General features: G+C 36.4%; 1 protein-coding gene across 4 annotated transcripts in view; it reads left to right on the top strand.

Annotated features, from left to right (window-relative positions):
- The window catches only part of npnta (nephronectin a), a 55,577-nt gene that overhangs the window by 8,867 nt on the left and 23,466 nt on the right, over nucleotides 1-23,244 (top strand). The window contains exons 3-6 of one of the 4 annotated variants that reach the window (XM_088913057.1): nucleotides 4,972-5,022; nucleotides 9,470-9,562; nucleotides 15,963-16,055; nucleotides 21,863-21,982. In XM_088913057.1, the coding sequence (XP_088769183.1) occupies nucleotides 4,972-5,022; nucleotides 9,470-9,562; nucleotides 15,963-16,055; nucleotides 21,863-21,982 (357 nt within the window). The remainder of the gene's footprint in view (nucleotides 1-4,971; nucleotides 5,023-9,469; nucleotides 9,563-15,962; nucleotides 16,056-21,862; nucleotides 21,983-23,244) is intronic. The other 3 variants (XM_088913137.1, XM_088913227.1, XM_088913315.1) reach the window with 3 other exon arrangements.

Genomic DNA, 23,244 nt, shown 5'->3' with positions numbered 1-23,244 from the left:
GAATAAAACTAGAAAGAACCCATGTGAATAATGGCAGAACATGCAAACTCCTTACAAATGACACACTAGTCCAGAATTGAATGAGGCAACAGGACTAACCTTCACTCCATCATGTGGTTATTAATCATACCAAAGCTACATGTGCTCAAAAAAGTGTTGGTGGATTAAACAACATTGTTTTTAAGAATTTTCAGATCTTGAAAACAACCTGTAAGCAAAATGAGGTCCAGAATGCTTCTTTCACTGACTGACCACCAACTTTTCATTTTCACGATCCCGCCAGTCTGCAGTTGCCTCTTTTAGACTCACCTTTCGTGCACAACTGTAGATTTTCATTTGGAACATAAAGTTAAATTCTGTTTGATTTTTTAATGAAAAAAAAAACTTTCCCAACCAAAACGTATATAAATCAGAGAGACTGTATGTGAAACATTATGCACACACTCGATGGGTGATTGGTAAATCCCCTGAATTTTGGTACTTTTACAGAATGAAATTGGGCTTCTGCTGTTTCTCAAATGAGAACAGCACGAGCTTTGAAATTGTTTTTTATAAACCAGCTGTTTTTATTTTTCAAAATGCTATGTGAAATGCAAGGAGAAGGTATAGGCTGAGATGCCTAACCCAGCTTAATGGAGGAATGCAGGTAAATACCAGATAGTAAAAAAAGTCTATTTTTTTATTTCCACAAAATTCAGATTTGTCTAAATAGACAATTAATCAGCAATTGTAAACATCCAAACATAACAGACTATACCCATGTCCTTGGTATTTCAAAAACTGAAATCCTGGTCCATGTTCCACAATCATTACATAAATGCTCACAGTGTTTTTGGAGGAGAGAAAAAACGTTTAGAAAAAGATCACCTCATTAGTGCTTCTGTAGATACAAGTATTTTTATCCAGTAAACACAAATGAAAAAGAAAGGCAACAGTGTTCAGAAACATAGTTATGTATGTTTATTTTGTTTCAGGGTAGAAAACAACCTCACATACTCCCTCATTGAACAGTGGTGCACAAACATTTTAGGAAAAAAGATTCCTTTAAAATCAGTCATGGTGCTCCTCCAGGAAATTAAATTCTCTCAACGTTTCCATATTTCCCTGTGTGCTTTCTAGAGGATTATGTATGATATTGCTTTCCCCTGGAAAAAACGCCCTTCTTTTATTTAGAAATATTTTTGTGATCTTTTAAGATATAAATAGGGCCTGAATATGCAGAGTAGTCTGAAAAATGTGAGATATTTTGCATGGCTGCGGTGCAGGATAGTACAGCTGTTGCTTGCTATGAATTTAAGCTAAGGCTGTGTTATACATGGGGGCTTATGCATACATTTTGAGAATGACACTGCATGCCGCATTAGTCACATGTAAGGGTTAACTAATAGAGCATGCCTTTTGTGTTTTGTTATGGCTCAAGTCATTTGCAATGCATTTTGGCCAAAATTCCGTCTGCATTTTATTGTTTTACCTGAGATTCATCTGTCTCCATATTTCATGTTATGTCAAATAATCTGCAATGTATTTTGCTTGTTTTTACTGTTCGTCTTTAAAGGTTCCATTGCATTCATGGTCCTGTCAAAAGTATTTGAATTACCTTCCCAAAGTTGGGGATAAGAGTGTCAAGGGTTACCGCATCTGTAAACAAAGCATCAGAGGTTGATATTATTTTGTAGCTTTTTTATTTCTTTAGCTTGAGCATGGTCTCCAGAGCTTTTCAGCACAGCTTTTGTGAATGGCTGTGGTGTCCTGCATGACACTGCATGCTGCATTTTTCACTTACAAAACCTTAACTAACAGAGAGTTTTATCTACCATGTACAGTCTGCCTTTGGTCTCAAAATGTTTCCCTCCTGGGGCTGGTTTCATCCCTTTTTTTTCTGCAGTTAGATCATTTTTTTTTCTCGAGGATTATGGTAAGATACCATGAAACAGTTCAGCCGTGCATACAATTCTTAGTCTTAATTCTTAAGATGTTCTAATTGCATAGTCAATGAAGTTAGTTCATTGTTAGCAGTACATCCACGCATCACTTCTTCTTCAAATTGTGTTCAGTCAGAACCATTGAATTCTTTAGAATTATTAAATTTGTCTGTTGTAAATAAGAATATAACTGACAAATATGCATTGATACACAGCAGTCACTTAACCAACATGTATGCCAGCTTAGCTTCTTAATTCTTGCCTGATGAGATGACTCTTTCAGCATTGACAAAGAGCTATGGTAATGACATTGCGGACTACAGCCAGTTTGAGAGACAGAACCCAAGAGGAACTCATTACATCACATTACAGTTGCCATCGTGTTACGGAGTGGCATGCCAGGGCTTGAGTGCTGTCAAGTATTCCTCGGTTTCTCTTGGGCAGCTCATTACAGGGTCCGACTTCATCCAATTAGATTGGCAGAAGACACAGTGGTTCATTAAGCACATGACATTCAACTTGGCTCCTGGGAAGTGTAAAAGGTTCACAGTCTTTCTTACCTTAAGATGAATTGGAGTTTACAGTGTTGTCAAGGTTAAAGACAGAGAGACATTGTCACTTGTGGAAAGAGCTTTCACTTTACAATCTGAAAGCTAAAGAGAAGAAAGACACAGACTATCCTTTTGTCCCTGATAAATTACACTATTGTCCAAAAAAAGGATCACAGATTCCCTGTATATTTCTTATATTTTCTTTTTTTTCTTTTCAGTATCTGAATAATGCACATTTTGTGCATTCAATTCTAGGTCTGGAATAAAAGATCATCAAGGGAAAATTAATGATCCCTGTTCCAGGTGGTTGAATACTTTTGATGGGACCTAGAATTCTTAAGTCAAAAAGCCAAGTATGTGTTCTTGTTATTGCTGTGTCCAAATGCAATGCATAGGGCTAATGTGTCCTTCTTAATGATGATTGCTGGTGTATTTGAAAATGTGGTGATTATCAGTATCATAATGTTCACATCTATGAGGAATGGAAACACTGAAGCAACTAGCAGTTTAAGGAGACAGTATCTGATACCCTGTAAATTTAAGATTGTTTTCTCCTTTTCATAGATATCCAAGGACTGTGTGAAATTTAGTGAAAAAAATAAGTATTCCTTTATTTCTGACTTTATTTCTAAATTTTTCTTAACTCTAAACGTCTAAAAAAACATCCACCACTTTTTTCATTATGTTTATTTTCAAATGAAAATACTTTTCTCTAACTCCAGAAGTTAATCAAGCAAAATTGGTAATATCAAGGATGTAGTCAATTGGAAATTCTGTGTTATTTCAAAAAGATACAGATTGATATCCAAATGAATAAAATGTTCTTTTACTGTCAGAGTGCTGGTTCAGGTTGTTTCAAAGATATAAAAATGGGGATCTCACCACAAGCTAATAATGCACCACTGGTAGTGATTTTCAGTACTTTATCTTTCTCTCAGCCTGAATGCATTCATTTCTGGCATTGGTTTTCATCTCAGAATTTTCTATTGCTCTGTCTTTTTCTTCTGATCTATTCTTTCCAAGCCAGAAGAGCTCTGAACTGGTACAGTATGTGTGACAGATAGGTACTATGCATGCTGAAAACCCAAACTGAAACTCAGCTGGCTTTTTGGGATAGCACACCTTAATTTATTTTTTTCTATTCATTTATTATTTAAAAAAAAAAACTTGCAACATTTCCAGCCTGTGGCAGAGTGACTCCAGCAGAAATGCTTTTCATTTGGATATTACCTGACCCAAAAGCACAAGTACTCTTTCCTTTTTTGGAAACGTGTGGCTCAGTAATTTATTAAATAGGAGCATACACTTATACACATATTGAAACATTTTTGATAAAATATTACTGCTAATCCAGTGCTAATAGTTTTGTGACTATGTGACTGCAGAAATAACAAGGGCACGGTTTTTTCAACCAACCATCCATATCATCTTCCATTCAACATTGCTATCCTGCTATCTCTGGTGCCGTACACAAAAATATAAATAGCTTGGCCCGAGGCATGGTATAGTCTTCCTAGATGTAAATCAATTAAACAATTGCTACCATATTGTTCTATCAGTGTTAACATTCTTGATGTCATGGGGTTTTATCTGAACATGTAAAAATTAATTTAAGAATGCAAAGGTCAAAATATGGTCACTCTGAAGATACATTGACAGAAAAAAAAGCATGTAATCTAAGAAAATAATCCTATAAATCGCACATACTGTAATAGCTGAAAAGATTCCACACTCTCTCTATACATGTGATACTGGATGTTTGATCTAGGTTTAAAAGCACTCCATTAACTCTTCTTCCTAGGTTTTAAAGCTGGAAAAAGCTGGTAAAAGTTCTAAAGTGGCTAGCTTTAAGGCCACTATGACAGTATAAAATCTGAAATGCTAAGGTTACTTAACCACAGATAGTACTAAGTGCATCAGGTCACCATCATAACCAAGAGAAATTAATCTACAAAATTCATAAGAAACTGGGCCCTCAGTACATTAAACCCAGTTGCAATACTTCAGTCCTCCATTATTTCAGTAAAAAACATACTTTGTCTGTCTCTCATGCTGAATAATTTTCTATACGAGCTTCTATTTCAGAAATACTGTCTCCTTAAGAAGTGCTGGTCCTGCTTTTACAGTGTTTCATCTGAAAAAAAATCCACTCTGATTTGCGTTACTTCAAATAGTATGCCAAATGAATGTCAAATCTTTAATGTGTTTGGCCTTAAAAAGTAATGGATTAAAAAAGCAGCAAACGTCTTAAAAATGTTTCGAGTAAAAGAAGCATTGAGATTGGACTCTTTAAAATGTATTTGTTTAGGGAAAAGCTGTTTTATTTGTGAAATTAAATGCGAGAAAGCGGAGTGTGTGTATGTGTGTGTAAGTGGTTAGGAATGCTTGCTTATCGAGAAAACCAAGCCCAGCCTCAGTTCATGTTATTTTTTTCAAAAATGAAAAAAAGAGAAAGAAAAAAATCCTGGAATTTCTTTTTTTGGACATTTGTTTTGCAGCTCTCTACGTCTTAAGGCACAGAGTATTCGGGATAAGGTGCCAGCCCCAAGGTTAGCTTCACGTATTTCTTGAAATATCTTGGCAAGTTGTGTCCTGAAGGCACGCCCTCTAAATCATGGGTTAACTGAGATATAAATAGCTCCTTTCCAGCAGCAAATGTTTCTTCTGTCTAGAACCGTGGCACACGTTGCACTTGCTAAACTCACTGTTTGCCCTAACATTCTTTAAATAAATGTGATTCTTTGTAGTTAATAATCTCTAATTGTCCTTGTTTCATATGTGTTTTCTTCCCTATTTTAGGGTTTTAAAGAAGAATTAATCAGCTATTCAAATGTAACCATGGGCATTTGTGGTTGAACTTGTCTTTTTCCATAGATCTGATCGCAAGACAGATCAACTGCAAACTAGAGTCAGTGGCACTGAACAACAATTTTGTCTTTACAACTTTATGAGGTCCTATAGCCCAACAAATTATAGAGGGATAAAGCCTAGAAAATACAATAATATTGCTGGCCAATACTTTTTTAGTGACCTCTCCTTCTTCTAACATTTTCTTACTTTTTAACCAGCTCTGATAATTATTATTACAATACTCATTTATTTGGCTGACACTGTTATCTAAAATGACTTATATTTGCATCCATTTATAAATCTAGGTATTCTGTGGGAGCAGTTGGGGTGAAAGAGACAACAGTAGTACCTGACCTGGGATTTAAACACAAAACATTCTAGTTGTGATTCCAGAGCTCTAATCACTACTATATACGGTTGTCTGTATTGTCCCTTCAACCTCCTGCCAGATGATAATTAAAGGAAATTAATCTTTATAGAGCAGCATAAAAACTAAACAGAATTCATTTTGTCTAGAGCAGAGGAAATAACATGTCCCGACTGTTTATTTCTGTTGATAATTTATTACTAATAAACTTGTTATTACTGCTGATTTCTTTTCTGTAATGACATTGCTGTAAGTATTAATTATTTGTCTCATTTTAGCATGTTTTGGTTTTGGTTGTGTAAACCAATGCATAATATGCAATATGTCAGTATGTTTTTATGTCTTTCTTGCACATTTGTATTTGATGTGAATGCCAGAGAGTAAAGGTATTGTTATCTGTGTACTAACAGAACTACTTGATGTGCAGTAGTCTGTAGGCAGTATTTTTTCTGAGAAATTGGCTTTTTGCTCTAAATAAAAAAAACAGTAGAACAGTTTTAAAATATTTTTCCATATAAAGGCACTATATACGGTATAAGCATTTAGCTAGAGATCACAACATAATCTGCTTGCCAAAGTTAAGAAGCCACATGGATATCATACCACAATAGAGATAGGATATGATCTATTAGAATAACGTTTTTGAAAATATATTTGAGAACCTTCTCAAATGTCCTGAAACGTTAGTCATATCAAATCAATATCAATATCAAAAACGTTTTTGACCAGTTTTACCTAATGTTCTTACACTGAATCTGAAACAGAGAGTGTATCCTATTGCTCTCCTCTACTAATGGATCACTTCCATTTAGTCTAATGTGGCAAAGAGACACCCATGAAGGAGCACAAAACCCTACAACATGTAGCAGAATAGTTTGGGGAATGGACCGCCTGGGAGAGAGAGCCCCATTACTGGGTGAAAGATTCCACTAAGTTCTTCTTGACAGAGTGGGAGTGAATGGCAGTTAGCTGTTGGAAAATGTCCTGGTGGCATCCTAGGAACCTGCCTAACACAAGGCACGAGAGACCGCTCTGTCGTGGGTGCCAATTTTAGGACAAGATGCCGTTCAACGTGTAGAAAGCATACAGGGTATTTCCTGCCGGCTTGCCAGACTGATTTCTAAAAGGGGCGTCCTTCCCTGCACCAAGAAAGGGGATAGAGTTCTTCTGAGCATGCCCACTTTCCATTCCCATTACGTAAAAACGTATAAATAAATATCTGCTCACTGAGCCGCTGTATGAATAAATAATTCCATAAGATTTAAGAGTGAATCATGCGACTGGATAAGGAATCAACCTGGATGACCTTCAATTACGTTTATCGTTTGCCATATTGGGCAAAGCACAGCCTCCCTTCATTCTTTGTAGATATATCCTTATTATAAGTCAGCTGTTAGGTTTTATTAATACTGTAAGACAGGACTTATGAGGCTCTACTTTATGTCATGGAGAAAATAGATCAATGTCATTTTTATTAGAACAGATGAGCTAATAAAAATGAATATGACGCCACTCTCTTGGAAGCTTATGTTCAGTCCTAAAATAATTGAACTCCGAGTGTCACTGAAACATTAAGTATAATTAATGCTGGTAAACCGAAACTTTTCATATTTGACATTTAAGGAGAACTTATATTTAAATAATGCATATAGTGACGAAGAATAGATAGAAGTGCAGGAGACAAAACAGAAAGATACCCTTACCATAATCTTTTCAAATCTGTCCGTTCCTGAAATAAAACATCCTAGAATGACAGTTCATTAATTGAAATAATCGGAGCAGATACCCCCAATAGCAAACAGTCTTACAAAAATAAAACAAGGGTTTCTTTAGGAGTAGCTATTAAAAATAATGTACTTCAGCAATCACTTGCTTCAGGAGTGATGATGTCGCCATGCATAGCTAGTCACCACTCGGCCAGTTAACTTGACAAATGATTGTAGCATCTGACCTCCATAATTATCCTACCACAGGGTCTGAGCATTACCAAGGCTGTGCTGTACAAATATACCTCTCACAGCACTGTTTCATGCCAGATAGTGTTTGTCTGACTTACATTTACATACTGTACAGATCTGACCTGGTGATTTCAGTGTTTATCTGAGTGTAATATTAAGTGTTACCATAGGTGTATGTACTAAGAGAAAACAATAGATTCACAGACCTCTCATGGCAGGGTATTAGAGGAAATAAAGTATGTTTTGTTTCCTTCATTCAAATTGGGATTATACCTTCATTTGAACTTAAAACCACTAAATTCACATTTCACATTTCCTTCCCATGAAAGCTTTAGTTAAGTGCATAAAATGTACTGTGTCATAACAGTCTTAATGATGCTTTTGATGCTACTTAGTTACACCATTCAGAAGGTCCATATACAAATATTTATAAAGGTTAAAGGTTAAAGAATGAGGACTGCAAGGTGAAATAACTCATTATGAATTAAAACAACAATTTTACCACCACAAACATGTTTGTAATTTGTCTTGCTATTTAAATATGTTGTGAAGAATGTGGGAGTCTATTGCTAGACCAGTGATAAATGCCATATTAAATAACCATAAATTTCCATTGTGAAGCATTGCTTTCTACATTGATGAAACAATATTTTGCTTAAAAGTGAGTGAAATGTTTTTTGTAATAATTATATTATGTTATATTTCTTTAAAATGTATTGTATTATTTTCTTCTGTTACTATGTCATTGCTGTGAGAAAGACTGATGACTGAAATAATTCATTGAAAAAGTTAAATTCATTGAAAAAGTGTTGAAAAAAGTCCAGAGCTTTGAAGCAGAGTGTTGTCAAAACCTCCAAATAAAAAAACCCAAACATACTGTATATTTTCTACACATCTTTCACATATCAGATATATTGATTTTCCCTCAATTTAAGATAATGAAGTTTTTCTATTTTTACATATTGCGAACAACAACAACTGCAATAGTCATAGGTTAATAAAACAGTGACTTTTTCTTTTTTGAAATTGTTATTCCAAAGGTAGTATCTTCTTTCTGACCCTCAGTTTCGGAGACCTTTGATCTGTTAGATGGGATAAACATCACCAAGGAAAACAACAAGAATATGCTTGTGTTTAAAATCAAACATTAATCTTGGATTTAAAAGGATCGTGCTAAATAAAAGCACAATATTTTTTTACATTAATAAAAAAAAAGGGAAGCATGTTTGTTGGTTTTACCAGTCAATAGCATAATTACTGTTTGAGAACCAATTAGTGTTACTGTACTGTATGTCTCTTTCACTTTTCAGTTAGGATGAGTGCTTCTTTTAATTCTCTCTATTTCTAAATGTCCCATCACACACCGCCAAACAGAAGAGAGCATTGACTGGAGTTCTTGTGCAGTAATCTCACTAACGGCACTGTAAGCTCACAGCTATGAGTATTCAGGACGTCAGTGAGGTTGCTGTTGTCGTATCACCACTTGGGAAGTGTTTGTCTCAGGTAGCTCATGAGACAGCCCAGATGTCTGGACTACAGGGCTCAAACTTTCTTTTCTGAGTCATTGTAAATCAATGAAAAAAATTAAAAACGATATTTTAATTTAATCTTTAGGCCTGTGCTTCTACATGTACTGTAGCATTGGCACTGCGCAGCCTTAAAATGTAAAAGCAGGTAAATGAAGGGCAAAGATGCAGCAAGAGATATAGTACCTTGATAGAAAGATGCATTCAAATCTGAAATGGTCCTCAGAATCATAAGCTGTCACGTTTGTACTATTGGGGATAATTATGTCAACCACTTTGTCTTTGTTTCTCATAGCTCTCTGCCAGCATGGATGTAAGCACGGGGAATGTGTAGGACCAAATAAGTGCAAGTGTTACCCAGGATACACCGGAAAGACCTGTAATCAAGGTAAGGCCTTAGAGCAGTTTGTTGTAAAGGTTGTGTTCACTGTCAGAAAGCAGTGACTAACACCTTTCTTTGAGGTCATCCCCCTCATAAAGGTGGAGTAGTTTTTGTTTTGTTATTAGCAGCATTAATGTCTTGTAGCCTGAGCACATCAGATCTCAGAAGCTAGGCAAGGCAGGGCCTGGTCAGTACTGGCATGGGAGATCTATGGAAAACCAGGCTGCTGCTATATGTGGTGCTGGAGGACAAGTAGGTGGCATTCTCTCATTCTCTAAACTAAGAATTTGCAAACTCATGCTGCTCTGTGGTAAGTGGGTAACAGTATTGTAGGAAACACCATCATTTGGCTGAGATGTTAAATTGAGATCCTGACCACAAGGTCAATAAGAATCCCATAGTGCAGTTTTTAAGATTAGGGGTGTTGTCCTCTGTGTACGGGTGAAATTCCACTTTGGGCTTACACAATCTGCTACCCCTACATTTCCCTCTTAATTCAATTGGTGAAGTCTCATTTCTCCACATGATGTGTTGTGTAAAGGGGCTGTCAGCACTTAAAACCTGCCATGCCCCACCGAGATGGATACTGCACTTCAGTCATAGATGAAAAAGATCCACCCCAATATGTGAAGCTCTTTATGAAGTTTAGAATGAAAACCACTGCACTGATACAAGCAATTATTATAATTGAATTCAGCAAAGGTTCAGATGGTAGACATGTTATCTGTGAAAAGTAGAAAGGGTATAAGACAGGAAGAATCATACAGTCTTAAGCAATGGAACGTGCTGTCTAATAAAATTTGGGTTAGGGAATTCTAAAGACGGGCATCTCCTTAATTTCCTGTTTCAGATGATTCACATTGTTTGGCTCCATTGTCAGTATTCTTTTTGAAATGTTCTCACAAGAATTTAAGGATTCTTAAGAAAGTTCAGAATTTCAGAATCAAGAGAGTGAATTTGAAGGCTTTACAGTATGTTCCATTACTTATTGGTGATATATGATCGGTCTTTACTGAGAGGAAAAATGCAATATATTTGAATAAAAACCCATGTTTCTGTTCACCTGACAATGAAATTAACAGAATGACCATCATTCAGTGGATGTCGTTTACTTTATCTGTCATCTTTGCTCAGAAAACATAATCACTGTTGTTAAAGTTTAATACATGATTTAAAAACAGCTACTGTACATCACATATCCTTTTTTAAGCAACTTTAGAAGATTGCTTTTACTGTGTAGAAGAAAACAGATTCACGGTGTATCACATTTCTGTATTTGTGTAAAATAATTTTGTAAATTACACAGTGAAAACCAGGAATTTGTTTTTGGCAGTACACAGCAACTCAGTCCTGAGAGGAAAGTAGTCTTATTTCTTGATGAATGTCACCAGGATAAATCTGTGTTGAACAGTAATTTTAAGCATTTGAATAAAGAATTACTGAAATTTGTGGTCTTCTGATGGAGCAGGCTGCTCTGTCGCTGCCTCCAGACCCATGTGCTACAGAAATGCATGATATGTATAGCCTCACTGGCTCAGAAATCTACAGTATACATGACTCTTACTATAGCCAAGCAGTTTATTCATCCTGTGTTCCTGTGTAGTTATATCCTACCCAATTTATTTGTTACCAAACTTACTCCTACCATCTAATCAGTGAGTACCTATGCTTAGTAATACTGAGTTTCACTAACCAAAACAAGATATTAACCATTTCATGCATCTGTGTAAAGGAAGCAAAACACATCACTGGGCTCTCTTTCTCTTTACTGTTTACAGCTAGACTTGCGGAATAAGGAATTTAGCATTCCGCAGCCAGGATAACCTCTCAACACAACATGACTTTTGGTCTTCAGTTTTAATTAACCATAAGATCTGAATTTCAAATATCTGCTAAGTGCAATGCTGAAAGATATTTTTTAAATACTTCCATCAAATTTATAAAAAAGCTGTTACAATGATGTATCCCCCTGGAGAAAACAAAAATGCCTCAAACACTGTTTTTGGAACCCATTGAACAGCCGATATTGTATACACCAAAGCCTGGTATATTGCACTAAAGAGAATATTTGGTTTTCTGTCACACTAATCATGTTCCCATGAAATGCCTTTAACTATAATTACAAAAAATGAGGCATACTAAATGGGTACTTTGGATGGCACATTAAGCAGTGAAAATGCATTAGGATGGTTAAAGACAAGTAGTCATAAAAAACACTAAATGTCTCCTGTAAAAGGTTTAAGTGCACAAAACAGTTTTGGAATTCCTGCCCCAAGATGGCAACAGGATACCCTGTAATTAAAAAAGAAGAGAAAAAATCCCTCAGGGAGTGTAAAAATCAGCTGGCTCATATTTCTGTGTTATGGTGCCACATGTCAACTTGGTTAGATGTATTTCTTTTCAAAGCTTGGGTCTCCCTGGCAGGTAAAAAAAAAACTTGCAATATTACGACAATGCTGTGCTTTTCCAATCAAGGCAGCTTAATTCAATTTTTAAAATAGAAATTTATGATGAACGGTGCCCGACTGAAAGCATTACAGCAAAAGCCAGTGTAACTGTTCTCATTACATAACGATAATACTGTGTGTCTCATTCTTATTAAAGGTGCTGGATGCTCATCAATTTTTTTATCAAATAATTTCAGTGAACCACACACATTGCAATTTTGCTAAATTCGCTCAGAAAGAATAGGACCCTTATAGCATTCAGCTTGGTCAATAGTTGCCAGAACAGTTTCTTCTCATTTTTAACAGTTTCATGCTCCTTACACCACCAAGCCAGGGCTTGTTTTCCAAAAAATAATTTTGTCATATAACTATTTGACTCTATGAGCAGGTAATTATTAGCAAGTACTATCCTGTACCGTCTAGTCTATATACAGTATGTTCACAAACTGATGACCAAACTTCAAATTTTATCCCTACCCTTTCTTTTTAATTCCTTATGTAATGTTTGACATTAATTTACATCTCCGTTTTTTCTCCTTTGAAATTTAAAATACCCAGTGGTTCGGCTAGCACCTGAGAGCAGGCCAAGCTCAATGTCTTATTTCTTTGTCACGTCTCTGTGACTGTGGTTCCCCCAAGCAGGGGTCTTGTGGGACTAGTCTAGCAGCTCTCAGACACTTCGCAGGTGTGCAGTCCTGCTGTTTGTTCTGCCTCCTCCAGTGGGCGCTGAACCTTTGCTGGGGGACAGGGCTACCTAAGACGTGTTAACAGACGAAAACTCGAAAGTGGGCTATTCAGTGGAGCCTGCACACACATCCTCATTCTCCCCCCTGCGCGTGGCTGCTGACTTTGTAACCATGAGCTGAGAAGTGAAAAGGTTGTTGGCATAACCAAAAATAATTGCTGATTCTAAAAGAATAACCGATTAAGACTTCCAAGTGGTTCAAATAGTGTAGGGATTATTCCCATTATTCCTATTATTCAGAGCTCTAGTTGAACCCTTAATTCCCGACATTAGGAGCTCAAGTCTGGGTTCTTTCATTAGGCAGCTATGGCTAAACAGTGGGACAGAATTGACCAGGGCTGGTTAGGTTTGTGTTGCCTAGGGAAAGGGGTCTACATCTCCTGAAGAGCCTCATTCTTGAAGGCTTTGTTGGAAGTGGTGAATGATCAGAGGTCTTTAAAGCATGCTAATGTCTCCCAATTAGGCAACGGACTGATCCAATTAAATCATTCAGGGCTTGGTTGAATGAAATCCTGAAGACCCTTTGGCCTTCCAAGGTACTTGTGAACTTGCAGTGCCATTAGTAAGTACCACACGACTCCCCAGTCAATATTGACTTCGCAATATGAGGCTATAAGACTCACAGTGTGGAAAAGGATGTTCACTTAACCATATACAGTATATCTCAGAGGAAGGCACACATGTTCTGCTGATATGAGGGCTTTATTAACCCAAGTTACAGTAAATGGCAGATTCCAAATTGAGCTGGAGGTGGGGAAGGTATCGAAAGAACACTAAACGGATACTTAAATTTAAAATGCTTTAAATGCTCATAACATGCTCATATTAAATGATCAAATTAATTCCTTTCATAATCTGTCAACAGAAGTAATAAGGTGATCACAATTTAAATCACAATAATGAGACTTAACAAAGCGAATGAAAGACAACAGAAATACAACACCAATGGTTGTCTGGCTATTAGGAATCAAGGATGGACATGCATACCACAGCCTCTTCAACAGGTGAGAAAGATAAAAAGGCAAACAGAGTAGATGTGACTAGCCCGACTCTAGAGAAAGACAGGTACAAGGATGGATTTCATGGCTGAGTTGTAAGAAAAAATAAACTATATATCTCTCAAAACAACAAAGGTTTGCAAAGCATTATCGCAACCTGTTAACACCCAGACAAGCGCACATCTTCTGATAAGGTACTGAAACCTTTGCTAAAAGATGGGTACATTGAATTCTGCATCACCTGTAGATTACCAAAACATAAAATTGAACATCAGTTAAAAGTTTGGTTCACATCATATGTAAACCTCTGATTTATGCACTTGAGTTGAGTTTTTTCTAAGAGCAATCTTTTGTATTTGAAGTTTCTTAGTAAGGCTTTTCTCTACCTCACTAAAAGACATACCTTTTGAAGCCATAATAGTAAAGTTACAATTAAATTTTAATCAGTTTAAAATTTAATCATCCATTATTTAAATCTGTTAGCAATAGTGTGAATTTCCCTATTTTTAAACTAAATTCTAATTCAAAGATCAGTTTCCTCCAAATCTATGTTCCATCTTTCATTGAAATAGTATCAAAAGTGTAAATGTGTTTCGGTGGAAAGACAAACATATACAGATAATGACATATGAAAGTATTATATATAATACATATTAAATATTATCTATATCATATTATAGATATATACATATTAAAGTTGTAAATATTAAAAGTTCTCAACTTGAGAAATTAAGTGAAATACATATGTTAAAAGAGATGTTTAACAGTGCCAGCTTAAGATGATTGTGCATCTTGTGTTTAAAAAGTAATTCTGTTTCTTTAACCAAAATATCAATGTATTAATAAACAATTAAAAATGGACTGGGTACATGCAGTACAATGAAGTTTTTGTATTTGAAATTAAGTTCTTAAGAACATCATAATCACTAGAAATGAGAGGAGGCTATTCAACTCATTTGGTTTCATTTTGGTCACAGTCGGTATTGGTCATACTGGGAACACCCCCCACCCTATAAAACATTTTAATTGACTAATTATCTTTTAAACTGTTTTTTTCGGTGCATTAACAACACAATTAAATTGCCTATCTTGCACTGCAATGTAACTTTCCCAGACAATGAGTCATAATTTATCCAATTATTCATGTGAAATACAGAATTAAATGTATCATTAATACTGTACGGCTAGTGCACAGAAATGCTGAAATTTGTTATTGCTGCATCAGCAGACATATACTGAGCAGTTCCTGAGTAGTTTCAATTGATTTTTTCATAGATACTCTAAAAGAGAACTTCTCAAAAACCCATACACAGTACTGTATTGTTAACAGAATCATTTACTATAGTCAAATCAGGATCCATGGTCCACAGAAAGCTGTTTCTTTTGCAGTCTGCTGCAGCCTGTTGTTTTTATTCCAGGAAAGCTAGACAATATCATCATTCACTGGAGAGGATTTAAGAGAGAATAGCAGACCTTCACAGAAGAAATACCTGAAAGAAAACTTCCTTTATACCCCATTTTTTACATAAATTCAGCGCAAATTTGCTTCTTTAAGATTTAATATTATACTATTTTTAATCAATCTTTTGTGGCACAATTATAGATTCAAAAGAGGTATCCCAGATCAGATAAACCCATTAAAACATTAATTTTATTGTTTTATTGTTGTTCAGAGATTATTCTTACATTGGTTAATTGACTTTCTATTTGGTTGATTCTTTCTATGAAGAAACATATGTGAATTAAACTTTCTAAAATTCCAAACTATATTAAAGTTTACGATTATAGACTATAGATAATAAAAGTCTAATATGCTCTAGATGGTTTTCCCTAGATGCTAAAATCTCTTCCTAATGACATGCTGTGTGACAAACTAAATCTGAGCATTTGGCAGTGTTACAATAAAGCAGTGTTCTGGATGCAGTCTAGATAGAGGACAGTAAATGGTTGCCTACTACATGCTTTGATATGAATGATTGTTCAAACATGAAAACATGAGCTGGTATTATCCAAGCACAAACATAATATTTGCTTGAAGAGAAATATGATGGGGACAAGAGTCGGATAAACATGTTCTTAATCTTTTCCCTAAATGATGACTGTTTTTCATTTTCCAGGAACTGGTTGGTAAATCTATCAAAACAAGAAACAGATCTTCTATTCACTACATATCTGTTTGCTGTTTTTCCCCCCCCACCCCTCTGGCTCTTGCGAAGATGAGCAGGAATATGTAACCCCCCCAATTTGGGACAGTCACCCTCCTATCTTTCTCCCCCCGGACCTCCAGCCTGCAGGTGTACCTCCATTGGGTGAGCAAGTCCATCAGTGCTGAGGCCCCTCTCTGCATGGCTCACTCGCAGTGGGGCTGTTTGCCTGCCTCCTGTTCCAGATGTGGAGCATTGCCTGCCTGAAAGGACCTTGCTGGCAGCCCGTAGTGACATGTCAAAGCCAAGCATGAGATCACACAGATCCTTGGTGCTGCCTGAGCCCTTAGAGGCCTCCTTGAGCTTGTTAGGTCATTCCTCTCTTACTCATTCTTCCTTTCCCTTCACTCTCCTTCATCTATTTGATCTCACCTTCTTGTTCTCTTTACAAAAAACACAAGGAAAGACCGCTGTGCTGTTACATATTTTTCCTGCCTCTTTGCTTTAGGGCCAGCAGGAAATGCCTCCTTACGGACTTCGGTTTCTTAGTTTACTTTGCATTGTAATAAATAATAATGTAGCATCCTTTCTGCGTATCACCTGGATCGTGTGAGGCTGTTGGAAAAAAGCTGTTAATAGGATGGAGAAGAGAGGTAGCCAAGGGAATTAAGAAATTTCTGTATTGATTCTGTATTCTGTAATCAGCGGGAAAAAAAGACATCTCATTCTTAAATAAATAACTTTGAGCTGTATGTTTTCAAGAGAGATTTATGTCAATTTGCTGTCCATCTAGCCAATATCAGAAAGACCCCCAGAACTCAGAGCCTGTCCCCAAAGAACAGAGCCCAAACCAGAGGACACAGAGAACATACACTGTGCACATTTGCAGAGAACATACAGTATAAATCCCACACAGAAGGTGGCCTAGTCTAGAATCAAGCCAGGAAAAAACTGAGACAACAGCAGTAACCACTTTGTCTTTGTGCTGCCCCAGTTTGCTGTCTCACAATTTATTTTACCCGTCCAGTTGAAATATTTAGTTTTCCTCTGAGCCTCCACAACCTCCAGGGTGCTGTTACCTGTTTAGTGGGAAGCACTATAAGATATACAACAAATGATGGTGGCTAGGGCAGCTATAAAAACACGATCAAGTTAGTGGTTTTCAGATAATATGAAGAGATTCCCTGAATAATAGTGAGTGATTTCAGTCCAGATTGTTAGGAACTGGTTCCTCTAGTTCAATAAAATCACAACATTAATATAGTCTCCTGGGGGATTATGGCCATTGACTGAACAAAAATGGAGGAAGAGTGTCTGGGACAACATCAGACTGTGGAAACAAAGCAAGAATGCTCGCCATGATCAAATTGCACAGTACAGATATCTCCTGGGACAACACCTGCTCTATCTACCAAGCGTCTGGATCCTGGATTGGCTTTATCAGTCACCTCCAGGTTTATGGAACACAATCATCCTCAAGCATGAGGGAAGGCTAAGGAATTAATTCATTACAGCTTTGGACTGAGTTAAATGCTTGACCAATAGTAGAACCTACACCAAAACCAACACTTTAATTTGTCTTCACAAGCTAGGATCATCATGTCAGAACCCAACCACATTCTAAAATTATCACATCAGAAATCGGCCCCTTATCTTGACATGTAATTCTTTTTCAACATTTAATTCACAGTAATTTTCTGAAGTAGACTCTCTACCTCCAGTGCGTTGTATGTGCTGCCAAGCAATAGAAAACATCTGTGTTCTATCTCTTTTTTATCTCTATTTCACAATCTCGCTCCCTTTATCCTCTTCAGAACAGACTTCTTGCTATAATTAGCATGTGCTATCGCTCAATGCCTGCTTCATGAGGACAGTGCTGAAAATAAACTGTTTTCCTTTTGTTTTATAGAAAGTCACGGGTTAACAACATTCTTGGTCTTGATGTTCAGTCATTTTTCTCTTCTTTTATAGCTTCAACAAATGATGAAAGTATATACACATGGAATCATGCATTGTGCCTGGATGTATCTATTGTCTTTAAAAAAATTGGATGTTTTCTCCGCATAACAGCTGAGCGAGTTACAGAAGTGACATCACCAACCTCGGAAATTCGGGCAGTGTAGAGCCCTGCTGTGGCAAAAGACCTGAGCTTTTGATGTGGCAGAGTTATCCACTGTCTAGGGAGTGGTGCTGTGTGTGCTCAGGACCCAAACAATTGGGATCAGATCCCAGCAAGGGAGGGAGAGCTGCACTCATTGCACATGATCCTAAAAGATCATTTGTCATATTATGCTTTTATGTAAGCTTTGGTTGTCTTTCTCTTTACAGGTGCTCGTTGCATTTTCACAGGTAGCATTCCGTAGTCTCAGCTTGACTCATAGACAGATTTTGGGGAACCTACAGTAATCTGCTTGCTATTCATGAAAGGCTGTGTCATTTTGGTCCATTATTCTTCTTTATGCTTCAGTGTTACATTTCAATTTGCCCTTTTTTCTATATGTGTTATGTGTATAATGTATTTGTATTGGCATCAGTGCTCCTGTTAATAATGCAGTTCATTGCAATGCTTTCTCAGTTAGTCCAGCAGTTTATGAGGTTCTATTAGAGAGATTTATATTTTTACCTGTAAGTCACTTTTGGGAAGTAAATCAGATAAATTATTTGGATTATTATTAATCTCAAAACATTATACTGAAGAATACTTTTCTTCTGTAAGTGTAGTTTGAATAAACCCTTGCATAAAAATAAAAAATGTGAAGCAGTTAAATGGTAGAGCAGTAAAGGTTTAATTTACATCATTATCAGACTAATTATGGTACAGTCCTGAAAATAAGTAACTCTGTTGCATAACTTGATACAGGAACCTTCACTAATACCTACAAGACTGGGAAATTAATATGTTTTTTTTCAAATGGAAATAGAATTGGCCCTAAGTGTTGTAAATGTTTATAAAACTTCTGTTTTTGCTAGACTATCAAAAACATCACAACTGTCAATGGAGCAGTAAGTGAGTTACTGGGGTAAAACTGTACAAAACCAAACCAAAACAGACGCACAAAAACGTGCTTTAAAATATGTCTTACCCCTGATGTCTGTTTTCTTCTGTGCAACCTAATGCATTCTTCCAAACAAGGGATTCTGAAATTCTACATCTTCTGGATAGGTTCAACACTACAGGTACAGAGTTTACTGTATTGCCCAGGCAATGCAGGATTGAGTCAGGGATTTGTCGTTAGCTGACTGAAACCAGGATTCATCAAAACTATTAGACAATGGATACAGATGGGTTTTGGTAGGCTTTTACATGGCCAGAATACCTTACTTCTTAGTGTATTTGAGTAACATGTTTGTCAATAAGAGCTGCATCACTCTTCCAGCTGATGCTAACTCTGCTGAAGGCACTGTTGGGCTCAAAATGCAGCAGAATGGTGGATGATTGCTAATGCTATAGCAGTGAAAAGAGAAATGCAGTATCCAGCAGTTCCACAAATTACTGTAGAGGAAAATATCACAATGACATTTTCTTCAGAGAAAACATTCACCTATTGTAATCATTACTGGAATGATTTTAAATTTGGGGCAGGCACTTTTTTTCTTTTCAATTCAAGCCCACCCCCAAAGAAATGAAAAGATCGGATGTGCCGATAATCTTTTCCCAGACAGAACAAATCTGTGAGTCATGTGATCTGAGCTTGAAACGCTAAAGGCAAACAGTGTCTGTCTTGGTATTTACTGTAACACAGAATCTTGGCTTAGTGAATAAATGTAGATAGAAAATCCTGCATGTGAAGAACGGGGAAGGGGGATACTGGGAAACCAGCCCGTAGGGTATCTTGAGTTTTCATCAACAGACTGTATGTGACTGTTGACTGTTGACGTGTGTCTTTCAGCATCAGCTCCTGTTCCACGTGCTGATACATTTCCAGGGCCACTGGGAAATGTCACAGAGTCTTAAGCAATGCAGTAGAATGAGCAGGAAACAGGATCATGCTATCGAAAAGTCAAATATGCTTTTATGTTATCAACATGTCAGATTCCTTCATAGATCAGATGAGTGAAACCACATGTGAAAGAAAGCTTGATCCATGAACTTATTATCCCATATTCCATCTGTTTTCCATATGAAGCTTAATTTGCAAGTACTTGGTCAATCTCAAAAGAAGGTTTTAATATCGTGGCAAAACCAATTTGTGTAGTTTTAATGAAAGTATGGGACCTCAGTGATTTCTTAATCATCCAGAAGAAATTGGCTACCTAAAGTTCTGCATGTAATATTGTGTTTTATTATAGCTCTCACTACCAAAACAGTGGAAGAAAACTATATTTTTGGACCAGTATGATTACAACAATAACCTTCCATATTTTTTGCCTGTGACCCAGAATTAATTTGTTTTTTACATTATTTGCTTATTCTATTCATAACCACATTATTGCAGTTAAGTCTTGGCCCTAAAATATTCTTTAAAAACACATTTTGTTAAATTTACTACAAACCTAAAGTGGGAATCTCAACTTCATTACATAAAAAAAAAATTATATATGTGATTGACAGACATGAAAGGTGACAATAAGCAACTGTTTTTAATGAGCTGTTTATTCATTTTTGTTGTTGTTCATGATTTGTACAAAATAATTCGTAAGTATTTTACAAGGTGTTTTGTTGTAAATGCCAGTAAAAAAAATGCTGCAAAAGTATGATAAAAAGCTGGATGTGAGTAGCGAAAGAGGATAAACTACATCCAGGCAACATTGAATACAGCCTGCTATCATATGCCCAGTTTCATTCTGTGTTTTAATCTTAAACCAAAAAACCCTGAACTGGCCAATCAACATTAATGAAAAGAAGTAATGGAATATTACTGAAGCTACTGTTCCACTTAAACCAACTTCATCTGTCAAATATAGACCACATGCCGCATTAAAGTATGCATTCCAGACATTTTCCTTGAGCTAAACATGGCACATTTTACATCGAAGTGGGATGCACAGCAGCAGCACATATACAGTAAGCAAGATCTATTTTCATTGAGGCATAATTACTCTGCTGAAACATGCTAAGCGCTTGGCCTAGAAACCAGCCGCTCAACTTATTTAGTTGTTATTTTATTATTAGATCATGTCACAACTCCCGACCCTCAGGTTGGCCAGTATCCAAGAGCTGAACATTTCTTTTAGTACCTTGGTGGTCTCAGTGTGCCAAAGAGGCACTCTTTCCAACAAACATCAATGGAAACCCTAATCCTGAGTTCAAGAAGCATCACTCCCATGCTAGTAAAAACTTTCCTGAGACCTCAGGAAGCCCCAGATAAACCCATATATCACCGGCATCATAAATATCACACTGCACTTTGCCTTTAAAATGTTAAAATAGGTCAAACTTTCCTTCTTGTGTAAATTCATTAAATTCTATAAAAGTTCACATTTTTCTTTCAGAGAGATTTTGGGTGGCAATTAAGCGTTTTCAGGTATTTAACCTGGTGAACAAAGGCAATTTTTGCAAGTTTAAAAAGCTGATAAATGTTTGAGGGAAATATTGAAAATGTGTCAAATTTGTTACTAATAAATATTTGAGGGAAGTATTGAAAATGTATCAAACCCCCCAACCATTTGTTACTAAGCAGAGTGACATTTCCTGTGTTAAAGGTTACTTCGGAAATATACAGGAAGGCAGTCAAGGTAGAGTAATATATCTCTTTATTGGCAAGGAGGTCAAAAGGAAGGGATATCCTCATTTCCAACTAAAAAACACATTTTTTAAATACGTGGTGCAGGCTTGTCCTAACACACTGTCTCACAATGCCCCAAGCATTTTACTGAAGACCTATCACTCCCATTTTGACAACCATTTGTAACAGATGGACAGGGCTGGATGAGCAGTCAGAGCTGACCTCTGAACTTTGACTGATGTTTGTGAAGCCTGAAGCATTTTTCTGTTGCTCTAAAGCCCTAACCTATGTGCCATTTATCTGTAGATCTCAATGAATGCGGACTGAAGCCACGGCCTTGCAAGCACAGGTGTATGAACACCTATGGAAGTTACAAATGCTACTGCCTGAACGGGTACATGCTGATGCCTGATGGGACATGTGGAAGTGAGTCATCTGCCTGCTTCCTGTCAGGAACTGCTTGTTGAGTCCCAATCTGATGGACCACATTTTAGGATAAAATGTATCTTCTAAACAAATATTTTACCAAATTATAGTGATTTACTGGCCTTCCCTAAGTATTGAAAAGCTTACAGATGCCCAGAAAACAATTGTTGGTTTCAATTGCTTTAAGCCCCAGTATCATTCCTGGCCTGAAAAGACACTTTATATATTATATATTATAATTATTATAAATATATACATAATATTTCCCTGCACAAACATAATATTATGTTTAAGGTCATGAACCATTAAATCATTTGAGAAATGAAATGTTAAAATTAAATTGCAAAGGTAACTTAATAGCTATATATAATTGTAAAAAACCTATTAATGCAAAACTACACTGTCAATATTGTTTTTCAGAATTCAATGTGAGGTGTTAGAATCCTTTTTTAGATTCATAATGTACATGTTTTCAAATGTACCCTTCCTCACCAAGATCAGAGCTTTGATATCCCTTGCTGCAGTCACGCACAGAGGCCTAGATCTCACTTTTTTTAAACAAACATATGGCTCCTTTAAAAAAAAAGGACATTCATTGAGACATTCCTTGAATAAACCTCTAAATGAATCGTTGGATGTCTTTTGCAAGCTGGACGACGAGGCAGATCCATGTTTCTGTCTTCCTGCAGCATGCGCTGGAAAAAGTCCCCTACAGTCCTTGGGTTGAAGCCACTGTTGCCTTGGTGTTCCCTGATCAACACATTAGCACCTGTCCATGTGGAAGAAAGATATGGGTGTTAATTCCCAACAAATACAGCACTTCAGCAGCCAGGAATATCTTACATTTAACTTAAATAAAACACTTATATTTTATTGACCCTTCTCAAGCATTAGGTTTAACAGCAGTCATGCTGCAATTATTGCTTTCCTATTTTAAAAAATAATTCCATCTTTTTGTCATCTGCTCGTGGATGATACATTTCGCCCCAGTAGTGTGTTGTTGTGTAAAATAGAACAGGAAACATCAACTTTAGACAAGAATTCCAGTTGTGTCCCCTGATTATTATTCATTGCCACAATATTTCCAAACCTAAGCTGAAAATGTTTATCAGACATGAGTCTGACAAAGTGTAATGGAAACATACACATGCTAATATCCATCAATGTTAATAAACATTTAGTAATTAAATATTACTGTTTAATATTATTAGTTGGTCCTCTAATTTATTAAACAGTAAACTGTTTGGTAATGGTATTTCCAA

The sequence above is a fragment of the Atractosteus spatula genome, chromosome 1 (genome assembly GCF_055471065.1).
Source record: "Atractosteus spatula isolate fAtrSpa1 chromosome 1, fAtrSpa1.hap1, whole genome shotgun sequence".
Classification (NCBI taxonomy): Eukaryota; Metazoa; Chordata; class Actinopteri; order Semionotiformes; family Lepisosteidae; genus Atractosteus; species Atractosteus spatula.
This window is presented reverse-complemented; position numbering and strand designations above follow the sequence as displayed.